This window comes from Oncorhynchus gorbuscha, linkage group LG05, assembly GCF_021184085.1.
Source record: "Oncorhynchus gorbuscha isolate QuinsamMale2020 ecotype Even-year linkage group LG05, OgorEven_v1.0, whole genome shotgun sequence".
NCBI lineage: Eukaryota > Metazoa > Chordata > Actinopteri > Salmoniformes > Salmonidae > Oncorhynchus > Oncorhynchus gorbuscha.
In genome coordinates this window covers 62,669,996-62,683,797 of record NC_060177.1, presented here as the reverse complement: position 1 = coordinate 62,683,797, position 13,802 = coordinate 62,669,996, and the positions used below count along the sequence as shown (strand labels likewise).

Sequence of the window (13,802 nt, the reverse complement as noted above, 5' to 3'; positions counted from 1 at the left end):
TTAAGTCATTTAGCAGACGCTCTTATCCAGAGCGACTTACACCTCAGTCCCACCCAGGGTCAAATTATCTGGACACACACACACTAGCCTACATATAGATTTAAATACTGTCCAGTGTGATCCACTACTTCATTATGATCCTCTAGATGTTTATCACCCAAGTGCCGCACATAGCATAAATGTTTGTAATCTAGAGTGAATGGTCTATGTTTTTACTGCATTGTATTTTCTTGTTGGTAAGTGTACTGACATCATAACCCCAACAACAAATGGGTTAGTAATGTCATTTTATTTTGAATCAAAAATGTAATTAGAAACACCATTGGAGCGACACCTCCTAGTTCTTCTGTAAACTAGACATTTTACAATTTTTCAAACAATTCATTACATGATAGATTGATGATCAACATTACATAGTAATCAACTTCAATGATGCTGAATACTGTGCAGTAAACACATGTGTATAAAGAAACAAAGAAACAGTGTCAGGACTTGATATGTACAGATAACATAAACATGCTGAAACACACATTTTTCAACACAGTTTTAAACTATGGTCAGTGAGAAAACAACAGTATCCCCGGCTGCAGTGTAGTAGACCCTCGTCAGGGGTGAAGTCAAGGTCAACCCAGGTCCATTTGAACCTCACAGGATAACATAGGTGAAGAGAGCCATGATGGCAGCACTGATGAGCCCAGAGATGGGGACGGTTACAAACCAGGCGATGAAGATGTTCCTGAACAAACGCCAGTCAACAGCCTTCCTGGACCGCAGCCATCCAACAGCAACCACAGAGCCCACCTGAGTGAGCATAATAGAAACAACTTTACTCAATACTATGCACAGGTTCACACTTGTTTCTACCGGCTCACACTGGTCAATGAATGAATGACTTATTAACATGTCATGCGACTCCTCCATTATGTTGTTATAAAACACTGGTTTTCCAAAATATTTCTTAACAGTGATTTAGCACCATAGAGTTTCTTGTTGTTCGGCTAAGAAATTGGATAGACTCATCTATACATTTAAAGTTGAATTACCTTGCAGTGAGTTGTGCTGACAGGGAGACCAATATTGGAGGCCACTACCACTGTGAGTGCTGAGGACAGTTCAATGCTAAATCCACTGGAGGAAGCAAATAAGATCCACATTATACACTATACTGTGTAATATGATGCAAGAGTACAATGAATGACATTCATACTGAATAAACATTGGGAGTTTGAACAATGTGATATGTTGTTGTATTGGCCCACAGACTCATGTAAAACACAGATATTTAGTTTGAGTGCATGGCATACCTGGAGGGGGTGATTGGGGTGAGGTCCTTGCCCATGGTCTGGATCACTCTGCGTCCCCACACCCAGAGCCCAGCAGTGATGCCCACTCCTCCATACAACAGCAGCCAGATAGGTGTGGGAGCATTGGACACCACAGAGCCACTCTCAAACACCAGCCACAGAGCCACCAGAGGACCAATCGCATTACTGAGAGAGAATAACAGCCTATAATCAGCCTATGATAATTCACAGACAGTAATTATTTCTCCATATTCTCTATCCTAGCATACCTGACATCATTTCCTCCATGGGCGAAAGAGCCAAAACAAGCAGTGAGGATCTGAAGGAACCGGAAGAGATGTGTGACCTCTGGCCGGTCCACCTCCAGCTCATCCTCCTCTTGGAGTATGTCCTGGCCAGCCTCCAGTGTCAGTCCCACAGCCCCTGCCTCCTCCTTAGCCACTGTGCCACCATCTGCTACTGCCGAGCAGTAGCTATTGTAGCTGTCCAGCCGCAATCTCCTCCGCTGATCTGCTAGCTCTCCCTCCTTGTATCTGGGGTCCCCGTGGATGCCATAGATGGCCAGGGTGTAAGAGGTGTAGCTGTTGTTCCGCCGTATGGGCCTCCCATCGTCGTCACCAATGCAGTCACCCACCTTGGCTAGGTGAAGCTTGTGCAGCAGGTCTTTGTAGAGCCCTGAATCCTTGTGTACAGTGTGAGCCTGACCACTGTGTGGGTCCGTGATGGTCATGGGGCCCATGCCATTAATACCTAAGGATAACCAGCAACAATACATTCAGTTCAAACAATACAGATGAGTGTACAAATACTATAACACTTACTTTAGTAATGTAATAATATTATAATACTTTATCTATATAAAATGTATACGTTTACAAATAATGTATTGTGCCCTAAAACTAAAATGGTTACTAGCCACTTGCAACAAAGTAAGGGGATCTCACCGCTGCTAGCACCTAAGTCTTTGGTGTCCATGTTGCTGTCCAGATCAGCCTCCTCCGAACCTCCAATCTTAAAGGCCGCCCTTTTCTCATAGGCTGGTGGTGTCTGGGGAACAGAGTCACAAGGTTGAATTGTGGAGGGATGCTCCTGTAGGGCAGGTTTGGAAGGGGTCTTCTCCATCAGTGGAGTCATACAGGGGCTGGAGGCAACTTTACCTGGTTGACAAACAGGCAGAAAGGGAGCACTCAGGATTATTTTCATATCAGTCAATTCCCTTTAAAACAACACAAGTTTGAAGTCCAGTATTTATTTTTTGCAAATTAAAGAAAAAGTACAGCAATGCCACTTACGCCTGATCTTCTTCTTGAGCTGTGGACAGACGAAGAACCACACGACCAGACCTGTGACGAGGGCGCAGCCTAGCGATATGAGCAGTGTTACCCACCATGGCATTTTGTTGAACCCCAGCACTATGTACAGGACAAGGGAACAAAGACCAGAATGCTCAGAGGACACTTTCACTAAAGCATGTACCCTCCACATAATCCAAGGTCATCATACACAGCACCTGCCATGGGATTGTCAACGTTTCCCACTGTATTGTATCACAGTCATAGCAACAAAATTCTGCACAAAACATCGAATATATCTCAGTTTACATTCGTAGTTGGGTTAGATGCCTTTTCTAAAATTTGAAATTGTACATAATTCAGTCATTTGAATAAAGTAGAAAGTGACCATTTCATTTAAGTTATGCCAGTGTCCAGTACACTATTGAGTATACTATTGCTTGTGCCTTCAAAGTCCATTTAGATAATCACTAGGATGGCACAAACCAAATGACCCCTCTTGCTGTCCTTTCTTGGTAGTTTCTATGCCCCTGCTTATTTCATGATCACATGAGATGGGAGACACGTGGTAGAATTTCTTGAGAAATTTTTCACTTCCAGCTAAGCTGTTTGTGTATGACCTCAGAGATTAGCAGTATCAGACAGAGGACATGCTCTGCACAACAGATAATGGGAGTCAAGACAGGCGCTGTGGCATAGTGATTATGTGATTTAGAGTCACTCTAAAATAGGCCAGTGCATTACTATGTACCAATCACTAGTAATTGTTTTTACGCTTTTGTTTCCTACGTATTAACATATGTTTATACTATATGGTTAGTAACACCATTTTCATCAAATACTTACCTGTTTAATCCAGTAGTGAATGAAATGTAACAGACTAATGTATAGCGAACTAGTAAATGTAATTAAGAGATGCTCTTTCAAAGTGTCTCATAGTGGTATATGAAGCAAAAGAAAATGTCTAGCTCTGCCTATTTTAATGAAGACTTGACAGAAGTAAGAGAGAGGGAGCCAAACACCATTTACAGCAGGAGGAAGAGATGAACAATAAAAATATACAGGATGGAAAATGCTGTAATGTAGTGACATTGAATCTCCTACTGCCATAGATACAGCAAGAGGCTCCCAAGAGAACATTTCTTATCTTCTCAATCAGGGTTCTCCAACCCTGTTCCTGGAGAGCTACGCTCCTGTAGGTTTTCCTCCAACCCCAGCTGTAACTAACCCGATTCAGCTTATCAACCAGCTAATTATAAGGTGCGCTAGATTAAGGTAGGAGTGAAAGCCTACAGGACGGTAGCTCTCCAGGAACAGGGTAGGAAAGCCCTGCTCTCAATGATACTACATGCAATTGTGTGGTTCTGATTACGTGTCTGTTGGAGTGAGTGAGATTATCAGCATCAGCTGTGATACTGTGAGTGTCTGAGAAACAGAAAAAGTGGGCAAGTGTATGTGAAAAGAGTATGTGGGCAAGCATTAAAATGTTTATCCTGTTAAATGAGCAATACCATACAAAATAGCCTATATATTGCTGTCTATGTGTGCTGAATGTGTGCTGTGTGCAGGGGTTATGGTGTATATTAATCCTTGACATACACCGGCCTGCAGCCTTCAGTGAAGGGCCCAGGCCAGTTGACTTCTTGAAAAGTTCAGCCCTGCAAGTGAAACACAAAGGAGTGGAAATGTCCCATTTAATATCCACATTTCTCTCAGTGGCTCATTCAACTTGAAAATACAATTGTTTCCAAAACACAGTATAAGAAATGTAATTGCAGAGGTTCTGACAGCGGCATGCTCGTTTTTCTAAGATTCAGGTAGTTAAATATGCTGAATGACAAAACATAGGAGTGAAATATTTACAGATGTCATCAAAGCAGACTTCTTGGTGCCTCCAGTGACACTTTAATAAGGCATCAAGCGTGCTCCAGGGGTGTCAATGGTCCCTGCATTAGTGCTGTGAGAGAGCGTTTTGGGAGGATGAAGTAGGTGGTGTGTATGTGTGCATTGTGACATAGTATGTATTGTACTCACAGGGGGCTCCAGTGAACATGATGGAGAACAGGTTGATGGCCATGGTGATAGCATAGAAGACAGGGAGAGCTCTCAGGCCGTTGGGAACAGGGTCCTCCTGAGGAAGACAGGATGGGTAAGGTCTGGCTTGGAGAACATAGCTAAGGATCTCTTCTTAAACATCATTGTTATTTCATATATTCCTCAGACACTCCCCATGTTGTGTTGAAAAAGTAATTTCCTCCTTCTACATTCACTCCCCAAGGGAAAGTTGAAACACTATAAACAATAGTGAATTACAGGTTTATCTTACCTTATTCAGGATGAATTTACGAACAAAATAGAAGAGAATTGCTGACATGATGCCTGACAGCAGAGGTGAGAGGAACCAAGATGCCACTACAGAGAAAAAATAGGGGTATTTTAAAAGAAAATCCTTTCAATGCATATTTCAACGAGTCTCTGATCAACACTATTCGTCAACACTTTCCTTAACACAGACATATATAATGCATTATGATACAGATATAACACATTGTAAGACTTGTCATAAGCACCCTTTTAATAGTCTTGTCATCTCACAAATATAATTTCTGAGCAAGTCCCTATTGCAGAATATCTCCACAGTCATTTAAATACCAATGCGTAGTAGCTCCATCCATTTGACCCCGTGATGACCTTTGGCTACCATGGAGAAACCAAGTGTCGCACCCACAATACAGTGGGTTCCAGATATAGGGAGCTTCAAAAATGAAGCGGTCAGTTGCCACACAGCAGAACCTGTAGAACACAAGGATGAACAAAATCCTAATTTGTTGCCCTTTTCAAAAGGATATCAACAAATGCCATTGAGACCTTTCAAATCAACATAGCACGCACTCCTAACAGTGACCATCATATAAGCACTCACCAAACATGGCACTGATGGAGCCTGCCATCAGGACGTGTTCGGAGCCATTGTACATGTTCACATCGATGATGCCCTTGCGGATGGTCTCGCTGACTTTGGCCCCTAGCAGCATGGAGCCCACGGTCTCAAAGATAGTGGCCAGGATGCAGGCCTGCCGTAAGGTGACCACGCCAGAGCCCACCGCCGTGCCAAATGAGTTGGCCACATCATTGGCCCCCACAGAGAAGGCCAGGATGAAGGCAATGACAAAGCCCAGGATCAGTAGCCACAGGTAGCCTGACATATCGCTTGAATAGGCCGCGGTAGCTAAAGTGGTGGCTGCTGCGAGAGATGCTCTAGTGGAAGACTCCATTGCAAAAAACGTGTGTGTTTGAATCTCAAAACTAAATTCTAAATATTAGGATAGTTTCAAAATTACTTAACAATGCTTTCCGATATGATTAATAAATAACGAGGTATATTGCTTCTTTGAGATTCAATAAATAAATGTTTCAGGTATCCAGCCTCAAATCAAAGAATATAGCTATTTTCTTACACCTTTCCGAGCTCTGTTCAATAAGCGGCTGATGGGAAGGGTAAAACAATATTTGTTATCTAAGTACACAAAGCTGGTGTGAGAGTTTTCTTAGACACTGTGATGATATGCAAAGGACATCCATTGTGTGGTAGCCTCAGCAGGTGGTTGATGATATACAATGTTCTGCAAAAAAACGACCAAAAAGATTAATCCACCACACTGAATCAGAAGATATAAAGCATTGTTTCATTTCAGCATTGAACACTAATTACATACTCGAAGTGACATAAACTTATTAGACCAGGAGTTAACAGACAGGACCAAAACAGTCACTATGGATCAACAATGTTACAGCATGTCTGCTGACAGATCAAAGTCAATATGGATACAACTTGGGTGGGGTCAAATTAATGACCATTGTATATGTGGGAATAAAAGCAGACAAAACTACTGTTTTGTCATTTTTGACATTTGATAGTAATCCATTCTCTCCACCATGCTCACTGGCGCAGTCTCTGTCAAGCTGACCTATTGACTTTAACATTAGTGAACTGTCTGGGCTTCTTTTACAGTAGCCTTTCATTTGTGAACTAAGAGCACATCCAAGAATTGGTGGGTTAACCATGGTGTGAATCATTACCCGAAGGAGTCTATGTTTTGTACTGTAATTTGAGAGATGGTACTTCAGAAATCATGTATGATGGCTCAAAATTAATTTAAATCGCTGAAAGAATACAGTATAAAAGTAGTCTTTGATCATACACTAACATAAAAGTAACATAATATATAATAATACATATAATAATAATATAATAAATGAGCACAAAAGTAGATTTCAAGCACTTCAAGAGCAGTGTTATTTGATTTAGTGAGGCCTTATCCATGAATGCTACATAAAGTTAGTATAGACTAACACAGTAAAAGTGGTCTTATGCAATAGGCCGACTAGGCAACCAGAAAGTTCTGTATCTTGCATAACCTGCAATGAATAACTGACTGGTTAGGCTGCTTCACGTGTGCTTTATACTAAAACCAGTTATGAAATTAAAACAAGTGGAACATAAAACCATCATAGAGTAGTAGCCTTTTAATTGTCCAATTCTGAAAACCATAAGAGGAACAAGTTGCTTAAAACTCACCAATAATGTCGTTAAAAAAGTGTCTCTCCGAAGGCTGGCGCGCCACTGTTCCTGTTACAATAAGTAGTTGATATTGAAAAGACTGTGTGTCTAGAAAGCAAGCATCTGCAGTATCCTGTCACTTGTCCACTTGTAGGCTAAACAGTCATCGGAGGAGAGGTCTATATCAAGTGGCGCTGCCAATGTTGTTATATGTTAAATTGCTTGTTGGTTTATATTTGTTCGGCAATGGGTGGAGAGTAGCCTAACGGCTCATGCGCACGCACGTTCAGTTCTAATCATAAGACCGTAGCCGCCAGAGGCAAAGCTTAATAGCCTGTTTACAGGAAACATTAATTGCAGCTCCTTTAGCAAAAGGCACACCTTGTTCAGATAACTAGACCATTTTCTTCAAGGCGTTGTGTATCATCTAAATTAGGCCTCTTACTTAATTGTTTGATAATCAAATCAGAGTTTCAAATCATGTTCTACATCGTTTTTAGTGACGTTGCTCTCATGAGCACTACAAATCATGGGATGCAGAAAGTAAATATCATGGCCCATCTTCCAGTGTATGCGCATGTGTTTATGAATAGTGCAGCAAAATCAACCAATTTCAATGCATGTTGCTTTCTACAACAACAAAAAAAAAACTTTTATTTTACAGGCTAGGCTATACTCCTGGAGTTAATTAATCAAAATGAACGTGTCTACAGTGGTGTAAAGTACTTCAGTAAAAATAATTTAAAGTACTACTTAAGTCGTTTTTATAGGTATCTGTCTGTACTTTACTATTTCTATTTTTGACAACTTCTACCTTTACTTCACTACATTCCTAAAGAAAAGAATGTACTTTTGAATCCATACATTTTCCCTGACACCCAAAAGTGCCCGTTACATTTTGACTGCTTAGCAGGACAGGAACATTGTCCAATTCACATAGTTATCAAGAGAACATTCCTGGTCATCCCTACTGCCTCTGATCTGGTGGACAGTAAACACATGCTTGTTTGTAAATTATGTCTGAGTGTTGGAGTGTGCCCTGACTATCCATAAATAAATACAGAATAAGAAAATAGTGCCCTCTGGTTTGATAAATATAAGGATAAAAAATATTGTTTTTTTTTATTTATTTGAGCAATTATCTTTACTTATGATAGTTAAGTATATTTTAAACCAAATACTTTTAGACTTTTACTCAAGTAGTATTTTACTGGGTGACTTTCACTTTTACTTGAGTCATTTTCTATTAAGAGATTTTTATTTTAGTATGTGAATTGAAGTATAGAGGTAGTTTTTTTCTAATAAAGATAACATGTTGAATATGTGTCCAAATCAACTCAAATATGTCCTATATCTCCTAGATATAGGACAGACACTTCAAAGCCTTATTCCTTATTTATAATTTGAATGTCTTTTTTGCCATTTATGAATGTGTTATTCAATGTGTTTCTATGGGCTATAGTATGGCTTAGACTTTTGGAGGTTAACGAAGGATTTTAAGCCTTGAGACATGGATTGTGTATGTGCCATTCTGATGGTTAAATGGGCAAGGCAAAATATTTAAGTGCCTTTGAATGGGATATGGTAGAAGGTGCCAGGCGCACCGGTTTGTGTCAAGAAATACAATGTTGCTGGGTTTTTCTCATTCAACATTTTCCCGTGTGTATCAAGAATGGTCCACCACACAAAGGACATCCAGCCAACTTGACACAACTGTACGAAGCATTGGCCAGCATCCCTGTGGAACGCTTTCGACACCTTGTAGAGTCCATGCCCCAATGTATTGAGTCTTTTCTGAGGGCAATATTAGGAAGGTGTTCCTAATGTTTGGTATACTCAGTGTAGTGTCTCTGCACATCAGCACTATGCGATCACTTTAAAAGTCTAGGGTTTAGGTCAACCTCCAATTAACTATTAATCACATTTTCTGTGAAATTCACATCGGAAATCTGCAGGCCCATCCATGTCAGTCAGCAGAATTTGCCCAGGTTTGAATTGCAACATTGCCCTCAAAACTGCTGATGGCTTCCCTTTAAACATCACTAATTATTTGGTACTCTGTAGTGTTAAAGCTGTGGTAGTTGAAGTGCATGTGATCTAAACCTTTTAGTCAGCATTTATGTGGTCCGCTTGCCCCTCGGATGGAACTTTTTGTGCCAGGAAGACATAGCTGATGATTCTCTAACTGAAGTCCTGATAGCCGTGTAATGTTTCTATTGATACTGCACATACAGTACATTGCCTTTGTAAAGTATTCAGACCCCTAACTTTTCCCACATTTTGTTAGGTTAGAGCCTTTTTTCTCTCTCTCAATTTCCATACAATACCCCATAATAGAGCGTTGGACTTGCAACCGAAAGGTTCAAGATCGAATCCCCGAGCTGACAAGGTAAAAATCTGCCGTTCTGCCCCTGAATAAGGCAGTTAACCCACTGTTCCTAGGCCGTCATTGAAAATAAGAATTTGTTCTTAACTGACTTGCCTAGTTAAATAAAGGTAAATTAAAAATAACAAAGCAAAAACTGGTTATACATTTTTGCTAATTTATAAAAATGTATGGAAATATCACATTTACATAACTATTCAGACCATTTACTTAGTACTTTTTTGAAGCACCATAGACAGAGATAACAGCCTCAAGTCTTCTTGGGTATGATGCTACAAGCTTGGCACACCTGTATTTGGGGAGTTTCTCCCATTCTTCTCTACAGAACCTCTCAAGCTCTGTCAGATTGAATGGGGAGCATTGCTGCACAATTATTTCAGGTCTCTCCAAAGATGTTTGATTAGGTTCAAGTCCGGGCTCTGCCTGGGTCACTCAAGGACATTCAGAGACTTTTCCCGAAGCCACTCTTGTGTTGTCTTGGCTGTGTGCTTAGGGTCATTGCCCGGTTGGAGGGTGATCCTTCATCCCTGTCTGAGGTCCTGAGCGCTCTGGAGTGGGTTTTCATCAATGATCTCTCTGTACTTTTATATGTATACATAAACATTCATACATATACACATATATACATACATACATACTTTTTTTAGAATATACCTTTATTATTCCCCGCAAACCCAACCACCCCTCCCCCAATTGGAGTAAACTAATAAACAATAACACTTAGGCTTCTACCTTCAGTTTATACATATTATACACATTTACGGACACAATCTATTTTACAATAATTATATTTAGTTTGTTTTTAGTCCTTCCTCTATTTCTGATGTCCATCCAGTTTGATTTGTATTTGTAACTGTGCTATTTCACGGAATGTCTGAACCTAAATACATTTTACAGACCCCGTATGTTTTACATTGGTTATCTTGTTATTAGTCCCACCCATCAGCTCAATTCAACCCCTCCCATCTATCTCTTAACACCATTTATTTTGGATTTCTATTTGCCATGTATTTTTCAATTGTGCTGTGATGCTTCACAAAAGTACTGAACCTTTCTATTCTCATAGCTTCTACAGATTGTAAATGAAAGAAAAACAGTTTTGCTAAAATACTTATTATATTATTGATTGATTGACTATGACCTTTCAAATCACCCAGTATTGCTGTCTGCAGCGTTAGTTCTAGGCAAATGTTGCAATTCTTCAGCCATTCCTGGACCTGTGACCAAAAACGAGCTACATATTGGACAGTACCAAAATAAATGATCGATTGACTCTGCCTCGTCACAGCAAAATCTGCAGACCTGGGAAGATTGTATCCCCCATATATATAACATTCCATTGGTTGCAAGAATTTTGTATAATAATTTAAATTAAAACATTTGAAGTTTTGTGTACATCGAAAATCTGCCACAGCTGTCAATTTTTTGGTCCTTAAATGAAATTGGTATATGTTTTTATTTATCACAATTTTCTTTAACCATTCTTTAATGCAGGGCCGACAGACAAGTTCCTTTCTTTTTCCCCCTTCTACTTGCCTCTTCCATTTTTGTGGTAATGCTGCAACTAGTTGGTTGTAATTTTGGGTAGAGCAGACATTTCCATATGTCTGTGTTAGCTGCATGTGTGACATAACTCCACCAGTCCTATTTATGATATAATTTACAAAAATTATACTTTTTTTTTTTTATTATTGATTTTTTTTTTTTTATCAATTAGTATATTTAAGTTTAACCACAATATTTTTTGTATTATTTGTTCAATCTTTTCAGGTGGATTAAACTGAAATTGCAACCCATCTTTCTAGGGCAGGTTTTTTTTAAATAACAATATTTTGGAGATGATTTCATTTTCAAACACCCGAAAGTGAGCAGTTCTTGAACATGAGGTGAGACATTCCTACCTATTTACTAGAGAACCTTTTCGGATTTAAGTATAACTTTTGTATGACTGATGCCTTTAGTGAGAGGTCTAATGCTTTAATTTAATCATTTCTGCCCTCCGAATTCATGTTCGTTATATAAATAGGCCCTTTTAATTTTATCTGGCTTACCAATCCAAATAAAATGTAATATGTCTTGTTCATATAATATTAAACTAGGTGTAGGGGAAACCATGAGCAAATAGGTCAACTGTGATATGACTAAAGAGTTAATAAGGATCCGCCCCTTTTTTCAATTTTCACCGAAAATCACATACCCAAATCTTTGCCTAAAATCACATACCCAAATCTAACTGCTTGTAGCTCAGGCCCTGAAGCAAGGACATGTATATTCTTGGTACCATTTGAAAGGAAACACTTTGAAGTTTGTGGAAATGTGAAAGGAATGTTGGAGAGTATAACAAAATAGATCTGGTGAAAGATAATACAAAGAAAAATACAACCGTTCTTTTGTCTTTTTTTGTACCATCATCTTTGTTTTACAAGATACATGACATAATGTATTATTCCAGCCGAGGTGCAATTTAGATTTGGACCACTAGATGGCAGCAGTGTATGTGCAAAGATTTAGACTGATCCAATGAACCATTCCATTTCTGTTCAAACAATAGCATGTTATTCTTTCACTGTAATAGCTACTGTAAATTGTATAGTGCAGTTAGATTAACAAGAATTTAAGCTTTCTGACAATATCAGATATGTCTATGTGCTGGGAAATGTTCCTGTTATTTACAACTCATGCTAATCGCATTACCCTATGTTAGCTCAACTGTCCCGTGGAAGGGACATCGATCCCAAAGAAGTAGATTTTTTCCACAAATAGGCAGCTATTTTCCTTTCCATGGTAGCAAGATCTATTTTTGCCAACTTTCTATAAAAATCTATTGGAGTGAGATAATTTCTTTCTTTCAGGATTTGTATCCCGAGAATGGTACCCCGTCAGATCATTTTATTGGTACTACACAGTAATGTAATGTAATGTAAAAGTAACGTAAAAGTTGAATTTTTTAGTGATCCAATACGAAATATAGTACACTTGTCATAATTTGGTTTTAATCCAGAGTGGTCAGCAAAAGTATCTAGATCCTCTATGAGGATGTGGGGGGATTCTAATTGTGATTTTAAAATAAAACATGAATCATCAGTGTACAATGACACCTTTATTTTAAAACCACGCATTTCTAATCCCTAATCTAATTTTAACAGCTAACATTTTGATGGCAATAATAAATAGATATGCCGATAGTGGACAACCTTGTTTTACTCCTCTTGACAGTTTAATTCTTTCTGAGGTGTTGCCATTATTTACTATTTTACACCTAGGGTTACTATACATATATTTAACCCATTTTATAAGAGATTCTCGAAATATTCTAGGCATTTATAAATAAACTCCAGTCATACTTTATCAAAATACTTTTCAGAATCAGCAAGGCCTGGTGTCCCTGATATTTCATAGTATTCTCTTGTTTCTAGTACTTGTCTTATATTATCTCCAATGTATCATCCAATGTATCATCCATGTAAAAAACCTGTCTGATTAGAATCAATAATAACAATACCTTTTTAATTCTATGCGCCAAGCATTTAGATGCATCACAACACTGTAGTGTAAGAGGCCTCCAATTTTTTTAATGGACTGGATCTTTATACATACCACTTGGATCCTGTTTCAGTAATATTGAAATCAGACCTTCTTGTTGCGTGTCCGATAATCTACCATTTATATAGGAGTGGTTAAAACATGCTAATAATGGTCCTATGAGTTTATAAAAAAAAAGCTTGGAATACTTCCTGGCATTAAAGGCTTTAATTGCATCAAGAAGTTCCTCCTCTGTAATTTGGCCTGCACATGAGTCTTTCTGTATAGATGTTAATTTTACATCATTAATTGGAAAAAAATCCATACAATTAGCTTCGGTTAGTGGAGATGGACTGTAATGAAAACAAGTTCTTTACTTCCTCTTTCAAAATAAAATTTGGTGAATCATGCATGACTCCATAATTTGTAACAAGTTTCAATACATTTTTTTGGTAGCATTTCTATGTTGAAGATTGAAAAATAATTTGGTGCATATTCCATCCAGTTCACTTTATTTTTATAATATATTACACTGGATCTTTCTTGAATAAGTTCTTTCATTTCTTTTTGGGCCACTCAAGGACATTCAGAGACTTGCCCCGAAGCCACTCCTGCGTTGTCTTGGCTGTGTGCTTCGGTTCATTGTCCTGTTGGAAGGTGAACCTTCATCCCAGTCTGAGGTCCTGAGCACTCTGGAGTGGGTTTTCATCAATGATCTCTCTGTACTTTGCTCTCTG

The 13,802-nt window shown here is 38.8% G+C and overlaps 1 protein-coding gene across 1 annotated transcript; it reads right to left on the bottom strand.

The window, feature by feature from the left end:
• Positions 1 to 270: 270 nt before the first annotated feature.
• slc20a1a (solute carrier family 20 member 1a) lies at positions 271 to 7,385 on the bottom strand. The gene is made up of 11 exons (XM_046350583.1): positions 7,176 to 7,385; positions 5,520 to 6,219; positions 5,249 to 5,389; positions 4,923 to 5,008; positions 4,631 to 4,727; positions 2,597 to 2,716; positions 2,249 to 2,461; positions 1,574 to 2,054; positions 1,305 to 1,490; positions 1,044 to 1,128; positions 271 to 801 (listed from the first exon to the last, which is right to left on the bottom strand). Exons 2-11 carry the CDS (start codon positions 5,869 to 5,871, stop codon positions 646 to 648), a joined length of 1,917 nt encoding a protein of 638 aa, XP_046206539.1. The 5' UTR covers positions 5,872 to 6,219; positions 7,176 to 7,385; the 3' UTR covers positions 271 to 645.
• Between the last annotated feature and the right edge of the window lie 6,417 nt (positions 7,386 to 13,802).

Excerpts from the sequence above, each read along its gene's own strand:
- slc20a1a (XM_046350583.1), bottom strand. The coding sequence starts at position 5,871 with ATGGAGTCTTCCACTAGAGCATCTCTCGCAGCAGCCACCACTTTAGCT. Across the intron at positions 5,009-5,248 it reads GATGGAGCTACTACGCATTG|TGGCATCTTGGTTCCTCTCA; the intron begins GTATTTAAATGA and ends TTTTCTCTGTAG. Across the intron at positions 2,055-2,248 it reads AGACTTAGGTGCTAGCAGCG|GTATTAATGGCATGGGCCCC; the intron begins GTGAGATCCCCT and ends GGTTATCCTTAG.